This window comes from Phaethon aethereus (genome assembly GCF_964289735.1).
Source record: "Phaethon aethereus genome assembly, chromosome: 4".
Classification (NCBI taxonomy): domain Eukaryota; kingdom Metazoa; phylum Chordata; class Aves; order Phaethontiformes; family Phaethontidae; genus Phaethon; species Phaethon aethereus.
In genome coordinates, this window is record NC_138578.1 from 70,640,400 (window position 1) to 70,664,365 (window position 23,966).

Sequence of the window (23,966 nt, forward strand, 5' to 3'; positions counted from 1 at the left end):
CATTTAGCGCCATTTCCCCGCCTGAGGTACGGCGGCGGACCCGCGCGGCGCTCCCCTGCGGTGGTGCAGCCCGGCTGGCAGGCCCCCGCCTCAGGGACAAGGGACGGCCGTGAGGGCCACCGCCTGCCCCGGGAGCCGTTAGCGCAGGGCACGGGCAGCCGCCACCGCCCCCGGCACGGCTCGGCTCGGCTCCGCCAGGGGAGGGGCGCGGAGGGCGGCGCGTCCCATCCCGTCCCCCCGCCGCCGCCGCCTGCTACTCCACCTGCTTGCCGCTGCGCCAGTGGCCGGCTGGGGGGAGCCGCCCGCCTCATCCCCGCGGGGCCCCTTTGTGCTGCTGCTCCAGAGCTGCCCTCAGCCAGGCGGCGGCTGTCTCACGGCCCAGGCGCTCCGGCAGCCCACAGCTACCCCGCGGAGGGAGAGCCGCCGCCTCGCCCCCCGCTCCGCCATTGCTGCGCGGGCCGCGGCGGAACGACGTCTCGCCGCCCCCCCGAGGAAGGGCCGGGAGCCGCGGCGGTGAGTGGCGGGGCAGCTGCCTCACACCTCGCCGTCCCTTGCGGAAGGGCCGGGAGCCGCGGCGGTGAGTGGTGGCGGCCGCCCGCCGCGGGGGGCGATTGCCCCGGCCGCTGTGAGGGGAGGCGGGGGAGCGCCATGGCGGGGCGCGGCGGGAGAGGGGCGCGGGGCTGCGGGGGGCAGGCAGCGAGGGCAGCCGGGGCTGGGCGGGCGGGGAGGTGCGGCGCCGGGGCGGGGGCCAGCGCCGGAGCCCGCCCGATCCGCGGGCTGAGGGGCGATGTCGCACCGGGGCCGTGCGGGAAGGCATCGCTTGGAGCGGGCTAACGTGTCGGGGGTTTTGGGGTGCTTCGGGGTTTGTGTTTTTGTGTTTTTTTTCTTTGGCATTAAAAGCGCTGGCCATCGTTCGGACTTCCCAAAACGACAAAATGTAACCGAGTCACAGCGACCAACGCGTAGTTTGGGGTTTTTGGGTTTTTTTTGGTGTGTTTTGTTTTTCCGTAAGATATTTCGGGTTCTCCGGGGGCTGGGGAAGGGTCCGGTGCATCCCGAGTTTCTGACATTTTGCATTTCTCTGCGTGTGTGTCTGTGTGTGCCAGCAGAAAATCCCTCTATCCTGGAAGAATGGTGAAACTGGGGAATAATTTCAGCGAGAAGAGCACAAAGCAGCCCCTTTTGGAGGATGGATTTGACACCATCCCCCTGATCACACCCCTGGATGTCAATCAGCTCCAGTTCCCACCTCCTGATAAGGTACAGTAGGCTTTAGTTTCCACCCTGGAGAATCACACCCAAATCTCAGGCAAACAACAAAAGAATAGGTTATGTGTAACGAGCAGCTTAGAAATGCGAAGAAAAACAGAGTGTTTTAAGGCATGCTTGTTCCCTCTGGGGAAAAAAACCTAACAGTTAAGCTAATGAAAATCTAGTAGTAATGATTTGCATTAAAAAGCAATGGGAATTGTTAGCAATAAGCATATATAGATTTCAGTGCTGCTGTATGAAATATATAAGCATACCAATGCAAGCTTCTCTATGCTGTATTGTCTTAGCCCTTCCAATTCTCTATCTTTTTTGTATCTGGAAGGTACTGTGTATTCTTTGTGAATGACATGAATTTTCTCTGTCCAGAAAAAGCTCCCCTAATGAGGGGATAATGCACAGCTCTATGTCTCTGCAAAATGTACATGGGCAGACTGGCCACAGAGAGAAAGAACTTCCATGGTTCCTTCTGTGCTTCTGTAGAAAATTAATGCTAGCCCCAGACAAGCTGAAATAACAAGTTGAGAACCGACAACTGAGTTTCCTCCTTGGCAACTTACTTGGTTCAAAACCCTTCAAATAAGCGATTCAGATGCTCCATAGATGGAAGGGAACAGTCCAACCTGCTGCTCACCAGTTGGAAAGGAAGCGTGTGTGCTGCATTCCTCATTATGTGGCCTGATTAATAAGGATTTAATTTTAAGGATTTAGGAAAGTGATGTGATAGCCTGTAAATACATTTATTCTTCTCACAATAAAGAATTCAGTGTTACTGTAGATGAGGCATACAGTAGTAAGATACTTTTTCAGATATTTCATTGTCCTGTTTTTCAGTATTCTGTTTTAGTAGTATACTTTCACATTTCTTACGTAAGTATCTGGCAAAAAAGCTTTATGGTCTTTGAAAAATACAAAATTTAACCGGGAAATGGTCAGTAATATGTTCATGCTGATTTTTATTTTTGGCATTGTGTCTTCCATGAGCTCAATTCTACTTCTAGATAAACTGATAGCTATATGTTCCTCATAGCTCAAAAAAATTGACATCCTCTCATCTTGGGGTAAAGAACTTTACCTTGTGAAATTTGCCTCTGTAGAGTGTTCCTTGTAGGCAATACAAATAAATTTGTGACCTCCATTTTAATTACTATCAACATCATTCTCTGTTGTGTATGGTGACCAGTTGGCAGGCATAAATGCAATAAGCCCTAACAGCTGTTAGAGAGCCTGAGGGTCCATTTTCTGCCCTCAGTTACATGGGTGTAAATCTTGTAACTGAGGACAAAATTGCACCCTAAGGCTTTAAAACAAGTTAAGTCTTACTGTGTCTGATACGCCTGCCAACTGGTGACTGGATATAACTGATTACTAAGGACCAACGTCCAAGTGAATTTCTTATATTACCACACTGCTAAGCAAAAGTCTGAACTAGGGACCTGTATGGTAATAGGTTTAACCTGAGTGCAGCCTCTGTAATGAACCCAGGAGGTTCTGTGCCAGCCTGATTGCTCCTTCTAGAACGGTGTGGAACTGCTCCCACCTTCACAGCGTTTGCCTTGAACAGAAGCGAACATAAAACTAAGCTAGAAGCTTAAATAAAGGAATATTTGATTGGCTCTTTTGCTCTTTCCACTGTCTATTTTTGTATTAGCTTTCCTTTCCTTTTGCAAGCCTTTTGCAAGGGGGAAGAAATGAAAACATGTATTTATTGGTCCTACTGGCTTCTTTCTGTAGCTGCCTGGTGAGTCATGTCATGTGTCTTTACTGGTTCCTACAGACTAAAAGGCGGTAGTAGAGCAACTGATGTGAAAAAAAACCCACAGTATTAAGTCAAGATTGATGCACAGATCAAATTCTGAAGTATGAAGACACTCATGTATAATGAATAGGTAGTACACACTTCATATATCTATGCTTATTATTCACTTATAAAGCTCCAGTATGGCAGTGAAGCATAACTTCTTGAACAGAAGTGACTACAGTGCTAAGAATTTGATGATTTTGACAGCTTCTAAATGAAAGGGATGAACTGATTTAAATTCATATTTAGGTATGTTAAACAAAAGAAGACATTACATAACCAAGCAAATAGAACTGTACGTTCAGTGTCAGCTGAATGTGACTTGAGTTGCCTGGGATTGTGCAATATAAAGGGGGAGGAAGGGAAGTAAAATGTTAAAAAACATTCCAAAAATCTTGAGGTGGTTTACTTCATGATGCTGTGAGCAATCGTAAAGTTATATAGTTATAATATATAACTATATAGTTATAGTTATATATATAACTATATATAATAATTTATAGTTATATAACTATATATAAAATGTATATAGTACAATTATTAATATATTTATTATATATTTTATATATAATTATATAATAATTAATAATCTTATTAATTATAGCTGAAATAGGTTTAAAGCCACCTATGTCCTGCACATATATGTATAATGCTGTAGAACTGTCTAATAAGCTTTGTGGTACTGAGTCTAGGTACAGTTATGCATTCTAGATACCATTTCAGGGAAGTGAGGAGAGGGGAACCCAAAGCTGACATCTCAGTGCCTGGCTACCTGTAAGTGTCACAGTCTTAATTTCAGGATAATGTAGCTGCTATTGATACTACGGGGGGCTGCTCTAAAGATAGAATCTGGTTCTAAAAATCTAAAGAGTCTAGTTAGTTATTCTTTGGAACAACAGAGAAAATTGAACAAATCTTAGTATCACTGTCATTATGATAAACTGCACCCTATCTTGAGAGTGATACTTTGAAAAAGATTGAGAAAAATTGAAGAATACAAAAATGAGGCAAATAGGTTAGGTATGTGAAAATTCTGTACAATTAAAATGCCTAGGAGAGCACTAGAGATATGACTGATGTAATGAATGTTTTAGGAATGTACGTAAAGTGCTAAACTGTAGCTTAGGGCAACAGCTCATAGCAAGGAATAAACTGAACTTAAAGAGCCTTGGGTGTTTCAAGAAATCTCATTAATGCAAGGGTTTGTGTGCATCTTGCTGCATGCAGCTGATAATTCAAAAGTCAGATGTTAAAAATAAGAGTGTGAAGAGCTGTAGTCTAGCACATAGTGAATAGCAACAAGATGGGTCATCTCACTTCTTTTAAACTCAACATCTTGCCTTCAGAGAACATGGCTACTGGCGGCATCGTAGTCTGCTAGATTTCTATGGGCGCTCTTCAATAATCGTGTCATCCTACTTTTCTCCATTTTGAAATGCCATTAATGAGATCTCCTGAAGCAAATGGAGGTGGCTGTTTTCAAACTATACAAAGTGGCAAGTTCATGATTTGGATTTGTACTAAGTAGATGCTTGCCTGGTGTAGCAGCACAGTACCACTGCAGCTGAAAAAAAATGGAACACTTTGTGAAGCTATTGCATAACAAGTCTTTGTGTAGGTCCATCAAAACCACTGAGAGAGATAATTCTGTTGATGATTGCTATGACAGGAAAAATAACTAACAGCATAGAGCTTCCAAAGAAGAATTACACAAAGTATGTGTGGGGAAGCTCTGCTAGATGCACTTGTTAGCAGGTAAAACATGAGTTAATGAATAAATAAGATTCCTGTGGCTAGTTGCAGCTGACAGCTTTTTGATTTTTTTTTTTTTTTTAAAGGTTGTGGTCAAAACGAAAACAGAATATGAACCTGACCGCAAGAAGGGAAAATTCCGTACTCCTAAAATAGCTGAATTCACAATCAGCATCACTGAAGGGGTTTCAGAAAGATTTAAGGTAAGCAGTGGTATCTGAAGATGTTGATGACTCAGTTGTGCTCACGGAAGTGCTTAAAATCAATTGCTGATCAAAACTGGCTATAACTAACAGAGTGGCTGTTGTAGGTATAGCTGGACATGAGAAAAATAAATTCCATGTTGTAATAGTTCAGTATTTAGCAATTGGAAGCAAAAAAATCTTGCAGCATTATTGCTTGTAATCCCTCTCTAGCAGATGAATTCAGAAGGCGCTTCTGTCAGCATGTGGGTTTCAGAACGTGACTGGCCAAGGTGTATGTGGGCTGCATGCAGGTAGCTCTCGTGGCATGGATAAAGCTCCTGTTAGTGTTGAAGGACAAGAACCACAAGAATATTTGTTTTCCTTTTGGCTTATTATTTTTCACTGTGGCCAAACCATTCTCTTAAAAGCACTGTCATAGTTCATTATGCATTTTTTTTTTATAGCTAAATGTATGACTTGGCAGCTCAGGGATGTATACCAGAGCTCTTTGCTATCGGTTTTCCTAGTCCAATTGTATCTTACAGCTTGGTGACGGCTGTTTCTGGCAGATGTCAGTTCAGCAAGAGTCTGACCCTGATTTACTCTTTAGTGTCCACACCCCTTGTACTCCCTTTAGTACTCCCAGAGGAAAGCTGAGAGCTTAACTGGTGCAAGGATTGAATTAACTTTCCCCCTTCTCACTGTGAGATAGGTTTGCTTGCTCTGTGTAAGTAAAGAATAGCAGGGAAGTTGGCACTTGAGCTCATGCTTTCCTACCTGTTCTCTTAACGAATAAGGATTACAGCTTTTCAGTGCTGTTAATTTGGCATCTTACCCAAGGATGCCAAAGCATTTTTAAACAGTAGGCAACCACACTGTTCAGTGCACAAATACAAACACATTTGGAAAGCCTAACATTTTAGTATGAGGGAAAAATACAGAGTTTCAGTGAAGATGTGAATTCTCTGTATATTGCACGCTTCTAGCCTCTGTTTGCATGATAGGAGTTTTAGGGTGCACCCAAAGATTTTAGTTTGGTAATTTGAAGAATAAAACACAGGAGCTGTGCCTGACCAGTGGTTCTATAAGCTGCCCAGGCCCAAGCCTGCCTTCAGAAGTGTATACAGAGTGCTCTCTGGAATTGGTGCATGCTGAACAAAGTGAAGGCTCAAGGAGAGGTGGGATGCTTTAGGCTACATTTGCAAAGGAACATTGCAGAGTGTTGCCAGGAGAAATGTTTAAGTGCAGATCACCTGGTGGAGTCTTCAGCCGTACAGGGAAGCATGTAGGTTCCCAGTAAACTGTGTGGGGAACCACCCCAGATAGCTAACGAGATGTTACAGGGTGTGGCAGGGATTTACTAAGGAGATAAGAAACCTAGTTCCAGTTTTTCTAATCCCTGATTTGGATCAAGGACATCCCATCCCTCAGGGAAAATGCGACATTCTGACTAATGTTCTCTCTTTATCCTCCTGGCATCATAGTGGCACCAGTAATCCCCTTCCTCTCAGGTGAGGGTTGTGCACACTATATTGTTGGGTAAAATACAGTTGGATGGCTTGGAACAAGGAGGATGTATGACTGTCTGTCTTGTGTGTGTATGTCCTGGTCATACTAAGGTGATCTGAAAATGCTTACTACATTGTAGAAAAGAAAGGGAAGAAAGTATTTAGTTTGAGTATCCTGCTAGGACTTCGGTTCCAAGCAACTGAGCAGAACCTATACCTGAGGAGTTTTGCACTTATCCACTAGCTGTAGGGACTAAAGGATTTCATCCCTTGAACGTTAAATTGTAGATAAGGAAGGGGTTTGAATATCTTAAGTCGCATCTAAATGTTTTGTGCATGTCTCTGTAGATCTGGGTTCTTTCTGTCTTTGTTGGGAGAGCTGAGCAAATGAGACCTCGCTGAACAACAAATAAATAGCTTGTCTTGCTGTTGAGTACTCTTTTCTAATTTGTGTAGCTGAACAGTTAGAAGCCTGAGCATTTTTGCATTGCATTTTTATATACCTTTGGATGGCGTACTTAAATAAAATGTCTTTTAGATATTACTTTATGATGATCACTCTGGGATTAATCTCATACTACAGGGTTGCTAGGTTTTGCTGCTAGGTAACTACTGCATCAGAGAGAGGTTTCAGTAAGATTTGGTATCTTGGGAATTGCAGAGTGATTCACACTGTGGCTGTAAGTCTGGGCTTCTAAAGAAGAGTGCGGGGGTTGATCAATTAGGAAAATTGTGGTTCAGTTAATTGAAAACAATAGTTTCATGCAGAACATTCAGGTTCTAAAAATGTCCCTTAATCTCTATGTAGCAGTTTTAGAATTGAATTATGCTGCTTGCAACATTTTAAAGAGAACTGACTGGTTCTCCAGCAGGAATGATTGTCGTATTCACCACTCCCAGTAGTAAATATTACATGAATAATTGAAATTTCTCAAATATGTAGATGAAAAGTACCAATTGTGTGAGGTTTTCTCCTGAGTCCTTATTAATTGTGAACCATCATGTTAACTGCTGCTGTTGATTCTGAGAGAGCAAAAGGATATTTGTTTGAAAATTAAATATTTGCTATAATTATTAAATGCATTATTTAACTGGTAGGATATTGACTTTGGCTTGTGTTCATGAAAAAAGCTTCAGATGCTGTTTTAATGACTTTAATATTGTACATCACTGATGCATAAGCTTGCCACAAGACACAGCCCAAATTTTGTGCTAAAAATAAAAGTCAGTCAGTCATATTTACAAATAATTCACATGTGTGTTCTAAGATGTACTTCTTAAATAAGGATGGAGCAGATTGCATTTTTGGGATTCAGCAGTGCAGATCATCTAAAGCTGTTCTTCTTGAGAAATTATACATTACAACAAATGAAGCAACTCCAGCATGTGGATATGTCATGTAGATCATTTGGTGTTTTAGCAGCTGGGTGAATAAGAAATTACAAAACACATTTTCTGCATTCAATCCACATTACCACAGTTATTACAACAGAGCTGAGAATGTTTACAAAGAAAACTGCAAGTATAATTTTCCTGTATGAAGCCACATTCTGAATTCAAATCAGAACCTGTCAGAAGAATGTGAAGACTTCCTGATTCTGAGAACCCTTTTGTCTTAATTTAGTTCTATGGCACTAGCCACACCAAGGATGATGCGATTTTTCACTGAAGATTATTTTTCATTGAGAAATAGAAGACTTCCTTTTGTTCTTTGAACAGTGTAGGCTGATGTGGGGAGTTGGTCCTTCACATCTGGAAAGCTACTTTGAATGAGGCAGATTTTTCTCCCCTGTAAGTTGTCCACTGTACAAAATAACACAACATGTCTGGAAATGTCATTTCAAAGGAGTCTTATGAGTCGGGACATAGGAGGAACCTACTGCAGGAGAAGATTGATGGTACCAGTTACCCAAGGTCAAACCTTTGCCTCCACCATTGACAGAGCAGCGTTTTATAAACTCCGATTGGATTTTGTAGTAGGCTGTCTTTCTGGTACCCACTGAATTGGGCTACAATTGTCAGTTGTGCAGAAACACACCAATTTTTAAAAAAATGTTTGTTGTATCAAAGCGTGAGATTTTTTTTCTGTCTTTGGGGAAACCTGAATAAAGAACATTCAGAAGTATTTTGAAAGCAAACACTTATGTTTCCCAATAAATTTCAAGCCCTTAAATAAACCCAAGCTGTGGTATGCCTTAAACCATTTGGTTCTATTCAAAGGCAATACTATTCTTCAGACTTATCCTTGACATCTCTACATACATCTAACTGCAGAGCCAAAGCCTCAAGCTTTTTTCTGTGGTAAGACCATATGGTGCAAGCCATGTACTATCAAGTAGCAAGCAGTTGCTGAAATGTCTGCATGAGGTTGTGGAAGAGGAACTGAGACTTCCTTTCAAAATCAGTTCCTGCAGTTTTGCCTGGTGACTGAAAAATGTATGTAACATATTTAAATATTCCACTTTTGATCTGTCTTAAGGGGGCGTCCTTTAAAACATGTTCCTCAAGATGACTTTACCTGTTATTCTTAGTAATACCGATGATGATTATTGCTGCAAAAATAATCACAGACAGGAGAAATATTTCTCTGTTGATTTCTGTGTGATTACTCTTGTGTGTTGAGTAGCTCTTTGTTCGCACTTAAAAGGTCTGTTTAGGTGCATGAAATGGCAGCTGATTCCTGTACAGCATATCACTTCCTTTAAGTATATTCTGTGTCTGTTACTTAGTGCTAGGAGAGTGACGGGTACTTGCTGCCATGAGTAGTTCTGTTTTCTTCAGTACATTTACTCACAGGATTGAAGTTGCTCACAAGTATAAGCGTTTGGCAGGCTTTGCATTTTTCCTTTATTACTTCAAGCAAGAAAAATAAAGGAGATTCTTCCTTCAGTGTAACTGCTATTTTAAAACCATTTATATAAGTAAAGGCACTACATGGCAACCGTAACTTTTCCATTTTTTTAAATGTTTGATAATTCCCTGATATGACATTGACAATCCTTCTGCTAAATTTTTGGCTAAGAGGAATTTTTTTATAGTCAGAGCTGGAAGATTTAAGTAAAGTGGATGACTAACAGCAGCTCCCCTGCTCTAAGTCAGGTGTCTTCTGCTATTGTATCCATTAGAAATTCTTTTCTTGGAGCAGAGCCAGAGGCATTGGTGACACAGAAGATGTTTGGGGTCTCTTCAGATGTAACACATTGCCTTTTCTGTAGTAACCTTTTCTAGCCTTTCTCCTGGCCTCAGCAATATCTTCTGGGTTTGTATGGGAAGGTAACAAGGTTCTTATCTCAGGGCCACAGGGTTTCTTGAACTGCTTCCTCAGGTGTCTGTAACTAATACACGGTGCCCTGTGATGGAAGATAATGAGAACACTGTCATGAACAGCTGTGTTAAGCCAGAGTGCTAGACTTTCAAGGCCACTGCCTTGTTCACCTGTTTTTGTCTAACAGTATCTCCCTCAGGTTTCATTAATCGACTCCCTTGCAGACTGGTTCTGTTGTCTTGCGCTGTTGCTGTTAATAAGCACGGGGTCTGTAGGTTCTTTTCAGTTACTGTCCTTCATGAATCTGTCTGCCTTTCTTGCTTGCTGCTCCCAGTCATCCCCAGGTAAGCGTCCAAGCCAATTCTCTCTTCCTCTTTGCCATCCCTGTTTGAGAAGGGCGGTCTTTTGATTTCTCCTGCTTTTTCTGTACAGTCTACCGCAAGACTATCATCCTGTTTGAGCACAAAGGTTTGATGGGAATGTTCTGGTGAAGAAGTTGAGTTTAATAGATAGATACCAGTCATATAGGTAAACATGACACATGATGTTAGAAATACTCTGCTGCTTGTCTTTTGAGTCACTGGTCATCTTGTATATATGTATGTATATTCCCACAGCAAGTATGGGAAATTGTACCATGTTGTTTGTATAATTTGGATTGCTCTCTAAATGAATATGAGTCAAATGTTGCATGTGTAGATGTGAATGTTCCTTTTTTTTTTCTTTCATGTTGCCATTTACTTCAAATTGAACATTTCTTATTCCTTAAGTGCATCGTTTCAGATGCATCTTTCATGTAAACTTCTAGGGACAGGCCCAGGTAATAGCAAACAAGAAAATAATTTTGGAAAAGCAGGAATGTTAGGGGAAGTGGAGAGATGATTTCAGTGTTCTTTAACATGCTGGTAGAGGGCATTGTGCAGCCGGAGGAGCAGGATTTTAGTGGAGAGAGGTGAAATGGAGGTCACGGCCATTTGCAGGGAAGTCAATGTGATGTTTTATGAATTCAAGTCTGTGGGATGCAGCCAGATGCAATCTATTGTAATTACAGTCTGCCTGCCTAAAATTCTCTTGTAGTTTAAATTGGATAGCAATAATCTTAATTTCCTGCCCTAAATGGTTGTGCAGAGTTGCTGTATTTCATCCCAGAAGGGCTTTGCATTTCCCTGGTGAGCAAAGCATAAATTGGTTGTAAATCACCTCAGATGAAAGGTGCTTTATAAATGTATGTCTTCGCTCTTTGTTTGGTGCTAGCACCAAGTCTCTGCCTAGCACTTTGCAGACAAATGAAAGTTGTGGTCCCAAGAGGCTGCAATTGAAATAGGTAATGCATAGATGTAGAGCAGAGATGAGATGTGACCAAGTGCCAGTGATTGAGCAGTGAAAATTACTGCATGTTCCGGTAGTTCCACTTCAGTTGCTCTTCTCGTAATAACAGGAATGCTTCTAGGTGGGTTTGCATGCGGCAAGGTGCATGACAGAAGGAAAAGGATGAGGAAGGCAATGCAAACCAGCACAGTAAGAGCAGGTTAATGAAAGAGCTTCAGGCAGGAGGAGGAGGCATGACGAGAAAGGTGGAGGTAAAGACAGAGGGAAAACAAATGGCACACAGGCTTTAAAGGGACTGTGGGATACAGGCAAAATAGAAGGAGATTTTGGGGAAGATTATGGAGAGGTTCATCTTGAGGGTGCTCACAGGGCATATGCAGGACAACCAAGGGATCAGGCCCAGCTAGCACGGGTTCATGAAAGGCAGGTCCTGCTTGACCAACCTGATCTCCTTCTATGATCAAGTGACCTGTCTAGTGGATGAGGGAAAGACTGTGGATGTTGTCTACCTGGGCTTGAGTAAAGCCTTTGACACTGCCTCCCACAGCATTCTCCTGGAGAAACTGCTGGCTCATGGCTTAGACAGGTGTACTCTTCACTGAGTAAAGAACTGGCTGGATGGCTGAGCTGAGAGAGCAGTGGTGAACAGAGCTAAGTCCAGTTGGTGGCAAGTTACAAGCGGTGTTCCGCAGGGTTCAGTTTTGGGGCTGATCTTGTTTAATACCTTTATTGATGATCTGGATGAGGGGATTGAGTGCTCCCTCAGTAAGTTTGCAGATGACACCACGTTGGGCGGGAATGTCGATCTGCTCGAGGGCAGGAAGGTTCTGCAGAGGGATCTGGACAGGCTGGATTGATGGGCTGAGGTCAATTGGATGAGGTTTAATAAGGCCAAGTGCAGGGTCCTGCACTTGGGTCACAACAACCCCATGCAACCCTACAGGCTTGGGGAGGAGTGGCTGGAGAGCTGCCCAGCAGAAAAGGAGCTGGGGGTGCTGGTTGACAGGCGGGTGAACATGAGCTGGCAGTGTGCCCAGGTGGCCAAGAAGGCCAACAGCGTCCTGGCCTGTATCAGCAATAGTGTGGCCAGCAGGAGTAGGGAAGTGATTGTACCGCTGTACTCGGCACTGGTGAGGCCACATCTTGACTACTGTGTTCAGTTTTGGGCCCCTCACTACAAGAAGGACATTGAGTTGCTAGAGCTTGTCCAAAGAAGGGAAATGAAGCTGGTGAGGGATCTGGAGCCCAAGTCTTACGAGGAGCAGCTGAGGGAGCTGGGGTTGTTCAGTCTGGAGGAGGCTGAGGGGAGACCTCATCAGTCTCTACAACTACCTGAAAGGGGGTTGTGGTGAGGTGGGTGTTGGTCTCTTCTCCCAAGTAACTAGTGATAGGACGAGAGGAAATGGCCTCAAGTTGCACCAGGGGAGGTGTAGACTGGGTATCATGAAAAATTTCTTTACGGAGAGAGTGGTCAAGCATTGGAACAGGCTGCCCTGTGGAGTCACCATCACTGGAAGTGTTCAAAAAACATGTGGATGTGGCACTTCGGGACATGGTTTAGTGGGCATGGTAGTTGTTGGGTTGATGGTTGGACTTGATGATCTTAAAGGTCTTTTCCAACCTTAATGATTCTGTGAGAGAGAGCTAAGAGGAGCAAAAGGGGCAGACTTGTGCATGCCTTGAAACATGGCTTGTAATTTCTTCAGAAAGGGACAGGAGCCAGGAAGGGGTATGAAGAGAAGCAGGCACAGTTGGTGCAATTGATGAATTTTGCTGTAATATTCTGGCTTGATTAAAATGGAGTGCAATATATGTTAGCAAAAGGAGGAGACTCCAGTAGGCAGGCAAAGAAATACAGCTTGCAGTGTTGTGCAGCTGTAGCAAAGTAGGATGGACTGATGGGAAGATCTAGCAGATCTTGATGGTAAAGCCTTACCGTGAGCTGTTTACATGTTAGTGTAGTCGTCAGATGTGGTGAGTTTCATTTGTTCATCTCAATGCTCACAGAGATGGAAGACAGGTTTTTTTGCTGTGGGTACACTTAGTTCATTCATTAGTCATCCCTCATTTCTGTTACTATAATGGCTTTTGGCTAGACATTGTCCTTCTGCTCTTCACTTACAGTCTATTCGAAGATCTGCCACATGCATACCTTGTCATCTTTTCTGTTCATTTAGTTTTGCTGACAGATCACCTTAAAACCAACTTTAAAGGGCGCTCTCAAGATGAAGAGAGAGCTTTGAGTTCCTAGTTAAAAGAAATGGTTGTTTGTGCTATCTTGTAGTTATTTCATAAAAAGTATTTTAAAAGCCCATCACTTGTGAGGTGCGACAGGCACCTTGGAGTTCTGCAGGATGTACATGGCAGTGAATGATTATAGTAATTCAACAGACTTCTGCTCCCACTGTGTGGGGTCCTGTGCTCAGGCAGCTGGGTACCACAAGGAGAAGAGGTTCAAGATTCTAGAAGAGAGGGGGGTGGTGCTTGCGCATGCATTGCATCCTCTCCTACTAGGAGGGCAAGTTGCTGCTAGTGCCCCGGTAGGAAGAAGAGAATAACTTTCCTTTCGTTTATAGCAAGTGTGCAAAGTTGCTGCAGAAGAAAGCAATAAAATGACAGCTTTGGTAGCGCTTGTGGAAGGAAGAGAAGGATTTTCAGTTTATAAGGGAGAAGTGGATTGGATTAACAGGTGATTGGGATTGCCTTGGAATCTAGTGATGGATTTCTTTCCATCTGTGGTGGTTGCATGTGCAACTGTCCTCTACTTACATGGAAGTTACTCTTGCCCTGAAGGATGGCAAAAGAAGGGAGCATCTCTCCTGATAGGAAGGAGACAAGAGCTTACTTGATTAGGGATTTGCAAATGGCATGTGATTGCAAATTATTGGAGACAATGAGAGTAAAAATTTACGTGTTAATACCAAAATTAATAAGATTAGGAGATACAGTAAGTGCGAGAGAAAGATTTGCCAAGAATTATGAACCAAGAGCCCTGAGAGCTCTTCCCGGTGGCTTACTGTGTGGCGATGGAAGAACCATGCTGGGCCTGACTTGTACAAGTGGTGAGAACTCACAGATCCACGTAGGTCAGTGAAACAGGTAGATGCTCCATGTCTCAGCAAATCAGCCCTGAGGCGGTGGCTCTACAACCTGCCACGCTCCACCAATCCAACACAACACTGAGCTTTTAACCTCTTTCAAAAACCGTAAGTACTTTCCAAAACAGTTTCAGAGCCTTGGAGAAAGATTCTGTGGTAATTGTAGAACTACAAATATTTTTCCATTGTCCAGTATTTGGTCTCAACTACAAAATAGCCCGTTTAGCTTTCCTGAGGCCTCATCTGTATATCGAAATGGTTAAGACTGGGAAATAATGTTACAATTCTACTCTTCCTGGCCAGTAGGGTAGCCAGGGAATATTGTTAAAATGCTTTGAGATTTGAGAATATTTTTCAAAGCATTTTAACCTGTTTACACCTGTCTGTGGAGGAGACAAATGTGAGTGGATTTGATCCGTACCATAGCAGTTGTTCTGCTTGGTGTCCGTGTCCCATGTCACAGGCCTGTACTCCTAGAGAGAGCAGCCGTTTGTGAAGGCTGTGTGGAACATATCTTGTAGGGCATGGGAAGCCTCAGCAATAATCCCAACTGGATTTTCTGTCCCCACTTTCTAGTCTCTCTTTTCTGTTTCTTCTCTAAGGGAAAGATCAGGGACTGTCAGAGCAAAAGGAATGGGTCAGTGGGAAGTGAATGACCCAAAACCTGCAACTTGGACCAGGCCAGGTGTGTGTTGCAGAGCTGCTGGGCTGGGTGAGGAGTGCTCCCTCCTTTCTGGTTCCTCATCTTCCCATGCTGCCCAGCAGCAGCTGGAGCTCAGCGGGGACAGAAGGCCTTGGGCCCATGGCCTTGCAGGCGCACAGGGCTGCAGACATGCTTTGGGGCCCAGGCATGGTTAGGGCTCCGTGGCCTGGCAGGGCTGGTGGACCCTGGGCATCTGCAGATGGGTATAGCATGACACAAGTAGTTTGTGGGACTTAGAGATACCAGCAAGGCGTTGGGGAGGTGGGACAAGGGAGTCCCAAGTGGGAACTGCAAGCTTAGGGGAGAAAGGTCATTTTTTTTTCTGGAGTGCAAGGAGGATTTGGGGGGAAGAATAGAGAATATGGCTTGTTACAGTTGTGGGGAGGGGAAAACACTGGAAGATGGGATGCAAGGTTTGGGCCAAACCAGAAGGTGAAGGGTCTTGTACATGTGTGTGGGTGGGATGGCTCAGGAAACACAGGAAGAGGCCCCAAACAACTGTAGAAGAAGAAAGGGAGAGGCCTGATTAAAAACACATGAGAGGGCTGAGCTAGAGCATGGCTTGGCCAGGAATGGAGAGGGGGCGGGGGTTTGTTGTTTGTTGTTAAACTGGGCCACAGAGAATGACCAGAAAGGAAAATGTGCTTTGTCTCTTGGATTCATGCAGGACATACAGAGACGTGGGACATGTAAGCAGAAAATAGGAGGTCGGCAAGATAGTGATCTATCCATGTTAACTTTTGTGTATGCAAACGAGTAATAAACTTGGGGAAGGACTAACTGGATTTGAAAATCGATGTCAGTGTGAGGCTTTTGGAGAGTGATTTAAGAATATGGTTTTTTTGTTTTTTGGTTTTTTTTTTTTTTTTGTAATCCAGTGACTGTTCTGAGAAACTGAAGATGTTGCTGTTAACCAGAAAGGTCCTTTGCTCCATGTGTCATTTTGATTGGCATTGTTACATTAATATCTACATTTGTTCTGCTAAATTGCTTTCTGATCTGCAGTTTTCCCTGTCTCTCCTCCAGCCTTCCTTTTTTTTTGCTTATTTTCTATCAAAATTCCTTATAAAGTCCTTGGCTTGAGCAGCACACGATACTCCCCAACCTCTTCTCAGCCAGGAAATTTAACACTCATTGTTGTCTGCCCATGGTGAAGTTTGCTTCCCTAGCATGAGAAGTCCCTAAAGGTAATCTCAGACCTTCAGTGTACCAGTCTCACTTCCACATGCAGTTTGCAGTGTTGCAAATCCTGTTAGTTCTGGGGTTTATCATAAAGGGAGTGTGTGGTGGCTTTTTTTACCAAGAGGCAAAGCTACAATTTTTTTGGTTGCTTTCTCAAATACCACATTATTCTTGTTTGTATAATTGACCCTGATGTGCCTAAGTTCTCTTTTTAGGGAGTGTATGTAGCTGGCTTATTTGTCTTCCTTTAAAATTTAGATCATATTATACTTCGTTTTATATAATCTTGTTTCTTTTTATTACTGTTTTTTATGCTGTAGCACATGCTGGCTTCTTTCTAACTTGCCAAAAAAACCAAGCTCAACCACTCTTATTCTGTAATCTCCTCGAGCCACTCATCTGTCTATCAGTAGAGGCTTCAGAATAATAAACACACACACACCTGGGACACTCTCCCAGGTAATGAAGGCTATTTGCTCAGCTCATACCTTCCACAAAAACAGGTCTGAATCAGGGACCTTTGTGGTGTAACTGCTAGGCCAAAGTCTTGTGCTTTATCTTGTCAGTGGGTGAGGTAATTGTAGAGGTAGTTCTGTCTCCCAGCTCACCTGAAAGGCTGCTGGTCTTGAGCTGCTCAGAGTTTATTCCTGGGAAAGGTTAGCTTGATACTGACACTGATTTCAGACTCAACTTAAGGTGTGTCTTGGATTTTCCTCTAGCTCAAATTCAGGACCGGAAAGGTACTTAAGGACCTGGTGAAAAGTCAGTGCCATGTAATGCAGTCTGTAATGGCTTCTCTGTGAGCACTGTGGAGAGGTGCAACGGAATGTCTCAAGGCTAGCCCTGTGTTGAACGTGGTGTGTTCTCTTATGTATCTGGCAGTGAGCTACTCCTGTACGGTCTCTGTGTGATGAAGTACTGTTTCAACCTATAAATTAAGGAGCAGAGTAACCAAGCATGCAGGCTACTGGTGTAACTACCCACACATTCCTAGCAGGTGCAACAAACTCTCATCCTAAGAAGAGGGGGCAGATGTTACTTTCTCCTTGCCCTGCTAGAGTCAAATTTGTATTATCTGGATGACACCTATGCTAACTTACTGTCACCTGACTCCATTCTTGGACAGGCACAGGGAAAACAAACGTGCTTATCAGCTGACATAAACTAGACTTACACTTGCATCATCCAAACACTGAAAAAGCAGCAGACGGAAGCTACCTCAGTTGTCCTTCTGGCCTCATCTGTGCACTGAACAGAAATGCAACCAAAAAAGCCTTGCAGTACAGGGACAATGGGCCACTGACCAGATCATCCACTTTCTTCTCCGAAAATGGGGAGGTAGAAGCACTTACATGCTGTTTCCCTGTTCTCCCTCAATAATTCAGTAGCTGTTTTTATCCTTTGATTTTACTGTAAAGTGCATTCACAGCTGGCTTCTCTTGTCTGTAGTAACAAACAGCAACATAATAAGCAGTGCATTACTAACATGAGCATGTTTTATTTTTCTTTACAGGTAACTGTGCTGGTCCTTTTTGCCCTTGCGTTCTTAACGTGTGTTGTATTTCTGGTAGTCTACAAGGTTTACAAGTATGATCATACCTGTCCAGAAGGATTTGTTTTCAAGGTAAATGGTGTACACGTTCTAGAAGAATAGGAGAGCATGTAATATTCTTTGTACTGTTTTCTGCATAACCTTGATTAAGTCATGCTGTATTGCATTGAAAATTGTGTTTGTTTTCATAGGTTAGTGTGTTTCCTGCTATGTCTCTTTCTGCTTAATTTATAATTAAGGTTGAACTATTGCACAATTTTCATAATGTTGTTGTTTTGCTAATGCTTTAAACACTGAAACTATAGCAAAAGTCCCAACACCAGTGCCCTTCAAACCTACTTCATCTGCAGTTGCCTAGACAAAGCCCTCATTCATTGGGTCATACGGTTTAATGTTGCGTGTTCCTCCAAATTAATGTGTCTTGGGACAGAAGAGCATGATAAAACCTGGAGGAAAAAAAATACCCTGGAATATGTGTCAAAGAAACAGTAGAGTGATGTTCTCATTAAGAGTAGCAGAGTTACCTTAGGGTTATTTTTGTAGAAAGAACTTACTGTTCTAGAACAGTGACCTCTGAGCCCTACTGCCACAGGCCAAAAGTGATGCCAAAAAAGGGAAAACACATTTATTGGAAAAAATACTGGTGCTAGCTGAAAGGGAGGCTGGGGCTCACTTCATTCTTGTGAGATGGTACTGCTGGCCCCTCAGCTATGACCTGGGCTGAAAGTCATAAAGGTAACATTGATTTCCTGGTTGTAAATTTAGCAGGGTTGAACTTGGCTGTAATTAGATTAGAAAAGTAGCAGTGGCAATGGCATTCTTCCCTGTAATTTTTTTAAGACTATTTAGTCATGTAATGAATCAAATGGGTACCTAGTATGATCTTCAAAAGAATTTAAGAAGGAATGGCTGCCTCAGTGCTCCTCGATGATCCTGTTCAGACTTTTGATTCTGTCACTTGAGGCACATAAGTATCTTACAAGAATCTGTTCCAAAGTTACAATCAGTCATGCCCTGCTGGATTAACTTGGCTCCAAGCTTTGAGTTTTAGGTTACTGCTTTGCTTTGGTTCAAGAGCAGAGGATACTGTGGCTAGAATATTTGGTGGTAACTCAAGAGATCTAGCTTTTGGTTCTGCTGATGGTTTTGTGTTGTCTCAGACAAGCACTGAAACCCCTCTGCACTTATGCCTCATGGGATGATAGCCTTTTTTTCCTAAGTTTTCTTGTGGCTTTGAGCAATTTGGAGTAGGGATCGTATGTTCCTACGGAGCCTATCTTGATGTGATCCTGACTTGACAGGAATGGCCAGTTACGTGCTCCTGTCATAAGTCTAGTAACAGTCTGTTGCTTCTGCTTCCTTTCATACCATGTTGTCCCTTTGAGTTGCAGCCTTCTGTCTTCTTTCGTCTTTTCTTCCTAGTGTCGCAAACATTTAAGGAGAGGACAGTTTCTTAGCCATGTTTCAGTGGCACTGTGAACAGACTTTGGCTGGGTTTCTCTCCCTGGGGCCCTGTGTTTGAAACAGAAGCTACAACAGAATGTCCCATAGCTCATGCTTTGTTTTTAAGGTCCAGCACATACACAGGGCTGTGTTACTGTTACTCTTCCAGTGTTGGGTTTTGTGGAGGCTGTTTCCTAGCTGCTTGACGGCATAATGCCAGGAGACACAGCATCTTCGGTCACTTAACTCTTAAGAGTTTTACAGGATAAACATGTTAGCGAATGACACAAGGCCTGAGACTGGCAGTGTTGACATGAATTTGTATTATTTGTTGCCTTTGCATCTTTTTTCGGGCGAGTCCATAATACGTCACGGCATAGCTTGGCACAGGTGTCCTAAGAGAGATGAAATCGTCTGTCGCCTTGCGACCAGTGTCTCTGTGGACTTGCTTTGTACTTCAGGTGGACTCAACAACATTCTCTGGCCTGGATGTCCCCAGGCTTTGGATGCTGATGTGATTTTCTGGTTAAGGGCAAAGGTGTCCCCAGGAAGCCTGGTACTATAGGAATCTGTGTGTAAAGACTGAGCTACCACTGCTGCGAGTCAGACTGGCTCTTCTCTGCTTTGATGCTCTCGTGGGTGGAGCAGTTCCAAAGGTTTCAGTGTCTTCAGCTTTTCTGCTGTCCTACACATCCAGGGCTTTGAAGGTGTGCTTAGAAAGGTGCTTATTTTCCTTTGTATAGCAATCTTAAAGTGCTTGAGCCTTGCTTTTGTGCTTGCTCAAACTTTCTGCTGTTGTGTAGATTGCTGTCTGAAGCACTCTTTCCTGGCTGTTGGTGAGACTAGCTGGAGTTTTCCTCAAAGATCTGAGTGCACTTACATCCTCGAGGAATTCCTCCAGGGCTTCAGTATGCTCCACACTGCATCTCTTACCCTTCAGCTTTTCTTGCCAAGGCACCTGTGTTCTGTCAGACTCATGGACAGTACAACAATTTCAGTGCATTAAAGACAACATCATCATCTATTAAGTTTGGAGTTAATGTGACAGAAGATGCTCTTTGTAAGTGAATACCACTGGGGTCTTTATGCCAAAGGAACAAAAGGAGTCATCTTAATACAGCCAGATACAGACTGGCAACCAGAATTTCTCTGGCATCAAAGGCCTTAACCCATAACTGATTTCTGAACTAGAAGGGTTGTGAAAGAAGCAAGAGACTGGCAACTCACTCTGGACCATCCCAGTTTCTCCCCATGGCCTTCCTTATTACTTCTCTCACCTGGGAACCATGGAAACAAATAAAAAGGTGGAGAGGAATGTTCTCCATAAGCTGAAGGTCTCAGGCAAGCAGCAGGAGAATCGGCACCAGTATGGCTTGCCTCGACTAGGAGCTAAGCAAAGGGGGCTGTCCTTGGCCAGTACACAAGGAGCAGTGAGTAGAAGGGGAGGTTTTTCCTGTCTTTTCTGGAAGCTTGAAATCCCAGGAGCAAAACTGCAGTCAAGATGGAAACTCTGCTGGGTGTTTCTTTAGGCTCTTCTGTCAGATGTTATACATGTTTGTGACTACAAAAAATAACATTACTGAGCTATTTTTCCTGTTACAAAGCAATTTGCTTCTAAAAGCAATGGAAGATTCTGTGGCATTTGTTTTTAGACTGGCAGTCATCTTGGCTTGTCTTCAGCACTAATAATTATATTTGCTTGAATTTTCTTGGCAGATTTCATTAGATGAATGGATTGTATTCCTTCCCCCATTTTTAAATATTTAGAATTGTGACTATGTCCCATGATTGGGTGAAATAATCACTACAAAGATGGCTGTGTCTATGTACTTAGTCATTTTACCACATCAGTAGTAGTGACAATTATCCTGGATAAAGCATGGATAATACTTCTAGAAGATGGCATGGTTGATGGAGGTAAACATGCATATCAAACAGCTGTATTCCAGAGTTGTCCTGGATTTTTTAATTCTTTTTTTAAATCTTGGTCCCAGTCTTGCAGCTCGCACATGCAATGATTATCACCATGGGGAAACCTCTGTGGACTGAAGTGGTGCTGAATAGGCACAAGTGTCTGCTTAGCTGGGCTCAAATCCCACCTGCTTTGTAGTGCTGCTTCAAACAAAACTGTGAGGGAAGATCTGCCCTGGCTGCTACCTTAACAGGAGGTAACAAATAAACAGCCTGGGTGGATGTGGTAACTTGTGAGCGCTATTGTGAGTCTGACACACATGGACCTTCTGTCACACAAGCAGCTTAGTACCGATGAGGCGCTAACTCCGAGGGAGGGCTGCTAGTCTTGTGACAGTTGTCTTTCAGCCATCCAGTTTGCCACGAGACTATTCATCGGTGGCAGGGAGGTTCATAAGACTACCTCTGTAGGCCTGTTGTTTTGGCAAGTCTTGCTTTTTTCTTTCATACCTTTTGATGGTTTTTTTCACTCTTAACATTTTTAGGATGCAAAATTTATATTAAGCCAAGACTGCCTGCTGGATCTTTCCCCCAGTCATTTTGTGTTTTATGATTTAAACCATTATAAACTCTCTCTTTTGCCCGTGGGGGGGTGTGTGTGTGTCAACCAAAAAGTAAATGTGGACACATTTGAGATAGCATCTGGTCCTAAAAACCAGGACATTTTTGCGTGTGTTTTTGTGCTCAGAAATGTCTAGTATTGTTTCATTTGCCACGTTCTGTGAGAACAGAAGCTGTTCATTTCTGTGCTGTAGTATTACAAATCTTAGTCTTCTGGTGCTGGAAGCAGGAAGACCAAGCAGCCTATTTCTTTTTAAAACACTCAGAAATGATTAAACTTCTTTTTCCTCAAGCTGCAGCTACTCATAGCTTATATTTTAGAGGGTCAACTCAGTTGCCCAGATGACTGCCTGTGCCTGACAACAGTCTGAGGTATCAGGCAAGACTGCCTGGGCTGGCAGGTATGGCAGAGGAGCTGCAGAGAGACCCTTCTGGAGCAAAATCTGGGGGTTCACAGGATATGTCTAAGTCATTTTTCCTGCAGTGCAGCTAGCTGCTTCATAGGCTTGCACTGCATCATCACTGGAACGGGCACTAGGCAATACCTGCTGACTAATGCACTGCACGTGCACATTCGCTTTGGTGTTCAAGACAACAGCAAAGTTTGGATTCTACTCAGTATGTAACTCTAAATGGAGTATTTTGCTATCAATCAAGAGCTCTGAGCATCGAGCAGCTTCTGTGCAGTGCTCTTACACTCCTGGGAAGTTAAATAATGTAGTCCTACAGCTAAAGATGGCTTTTTAAAAGCCTGTTGGCTGCATCTCTCTGACAATCTCAAGAGTGACGTATTTTGTAGGTGTGTATACACTTGCACATAAGCTTGGCCACCCACAATGTTTTTCCTGTGTGTCTTATTTACTGGGCTATAAAACCCTTCATACGTTGGCACCAATATATCTGTATTAATTTCTTCTGTCCCTCAGACTGAAAACAACCGTATTAAAGTGCCTGAAGCTAATGGTAGGATGGAGACACCTGCAATTGTAGACCAAACAGCTGGCACTAGGTGGGGACAAAAAAACCCCAGGAAAATATGTCTGGAACAAGAGATTGAATACTTTTAAAAATGATTTGAGGCAAGCATGTTTCTTGTGTGTTAATTATTCTGGGATGTAAACCCAGATTGGGCTTCCTGGCAAATGCAGGAGTAGTTTAAGGATTGCAGGGAAGAACGTTTTGAACACAGCAGGACAACACTGTAGTTAATTAATTGCTCTATGTTGTGTCTTGCCTCACAGAAAGGGAATGTTGGTTTAGACTAAAAGGAAAAGAAATGAAACTACCCTACCTCTGGAGTGTTTGGGACTGTACCTGCAATCTAAGTGATGGATTTTTCTTTTCAGAATAATCAATGCATTCCAGCTGGGTTGGAAAACTACTACTCTGAACAAGACTCCAGTGCTCGAGGGAAATTTTACACAGTCATAAACCACTACAATCTGGCCAAACAAACCATCACGCGCTCAGTGTCCCCGTGGATGACAGTACTGTCGGAAGAGAAACTATCTGAACAGGAGACTGAAGCTGCTGAGAAATCAGCTTAGTATGATAAGCTCATTATTAACACTATGTCATTTGAAGGTAACTAAGGGACTTTAAGGAACTTTTCATTAAATATAATTACGGATAATTTAGAGGTTACTCATGTTTATGGTGCAATTGCTTCTGTTTGCTGATACTGCTTTGCAAAAAACAAAACAACCAAACAAAAAGTTGCTGCAGAACATTCATGGGCATAAACCAAGGTGCATATCAGCATTGCTTTAGAGCTTTGACACCATTTTCAATGTGTAAAAAACAAACATATTAGATATGTTCTTGCAGTTTATTGGATACTGGCAGATTTCTTCACTGGTTTTTCAGGGCTTAGACCTTAGATAAATCATGTGTTCTGTTGTCTGAACTGATACTTTATTTATTACTTTTTCTGTTTGTTCTTTGTCATTTTGCAAACTGAAACACCCCAGCCCATAACTAGAGTGATCTCTTGTTTAGCTGAAAGCTATATTTAATATTTTGTTTTGGCTCAAGCAAGAATGATAGCATTGAAGTCAAGGGCATAATGTAATGACTTGTATGGAGAAAGAAACTGTCAGGTAGCATTTTTCTTACACTTTCTTTACTGTTGATTATTTGTAAGTGATAATGAAGTTCTCTGCAACAAGGCATGCTCAATGTTTTATTATTGCTGTCAACAGGATTTAACTGCATTTCCACTGTGGCTTTAGCAGCTTGGTAAGGATGTGCACTGAACCACAACACTAGACAGACATTATGGAAAAGCAGAGTTTTAGTGATGGATGTTGAGGAGAGTGTGAAAGAGCTACAGTTCAGGATGTTCTAG

General features: G+C 42.9%; 1 protein-coding gene across 2 annotated transcripts; it reads left to right on the top strand.

The window, feature by feature from the left end:
* Positions 1–277: 277 nt before the first annotated feature.
* Positions 278–23,166, top strand: NSG1 (neuronal vesicle trafficking associated 1; the record flags this gene model as incomplete). 2 transcript variants are annotated; one of them, XM_081998978.1, is made up of 4 exons in its annotated part: positions 278–1,260; positions 4,909–5,025; positions 17,606–17,716; positions 22,966–23,166. In XM_081998978.1, exons 1-4 carry the CDS (start codon positions 1,132–1,134, stop codon positions 23,164–23,166), a joined length of 558 nt encoding a protein of 185 aa, XP_081855104.1. In that variant the 5' UTR covers positions 278–1,131. The 2 variants fall into 2 exon arrangements, with proteins under 2 accessions (XP_081855104.1, XP_081855105.1); XM_081998979.1 differs by lacking the exon at positions 4,909–5,025.
* Positions 23,167–23,966: the final 800 nt, after the last annotated feature.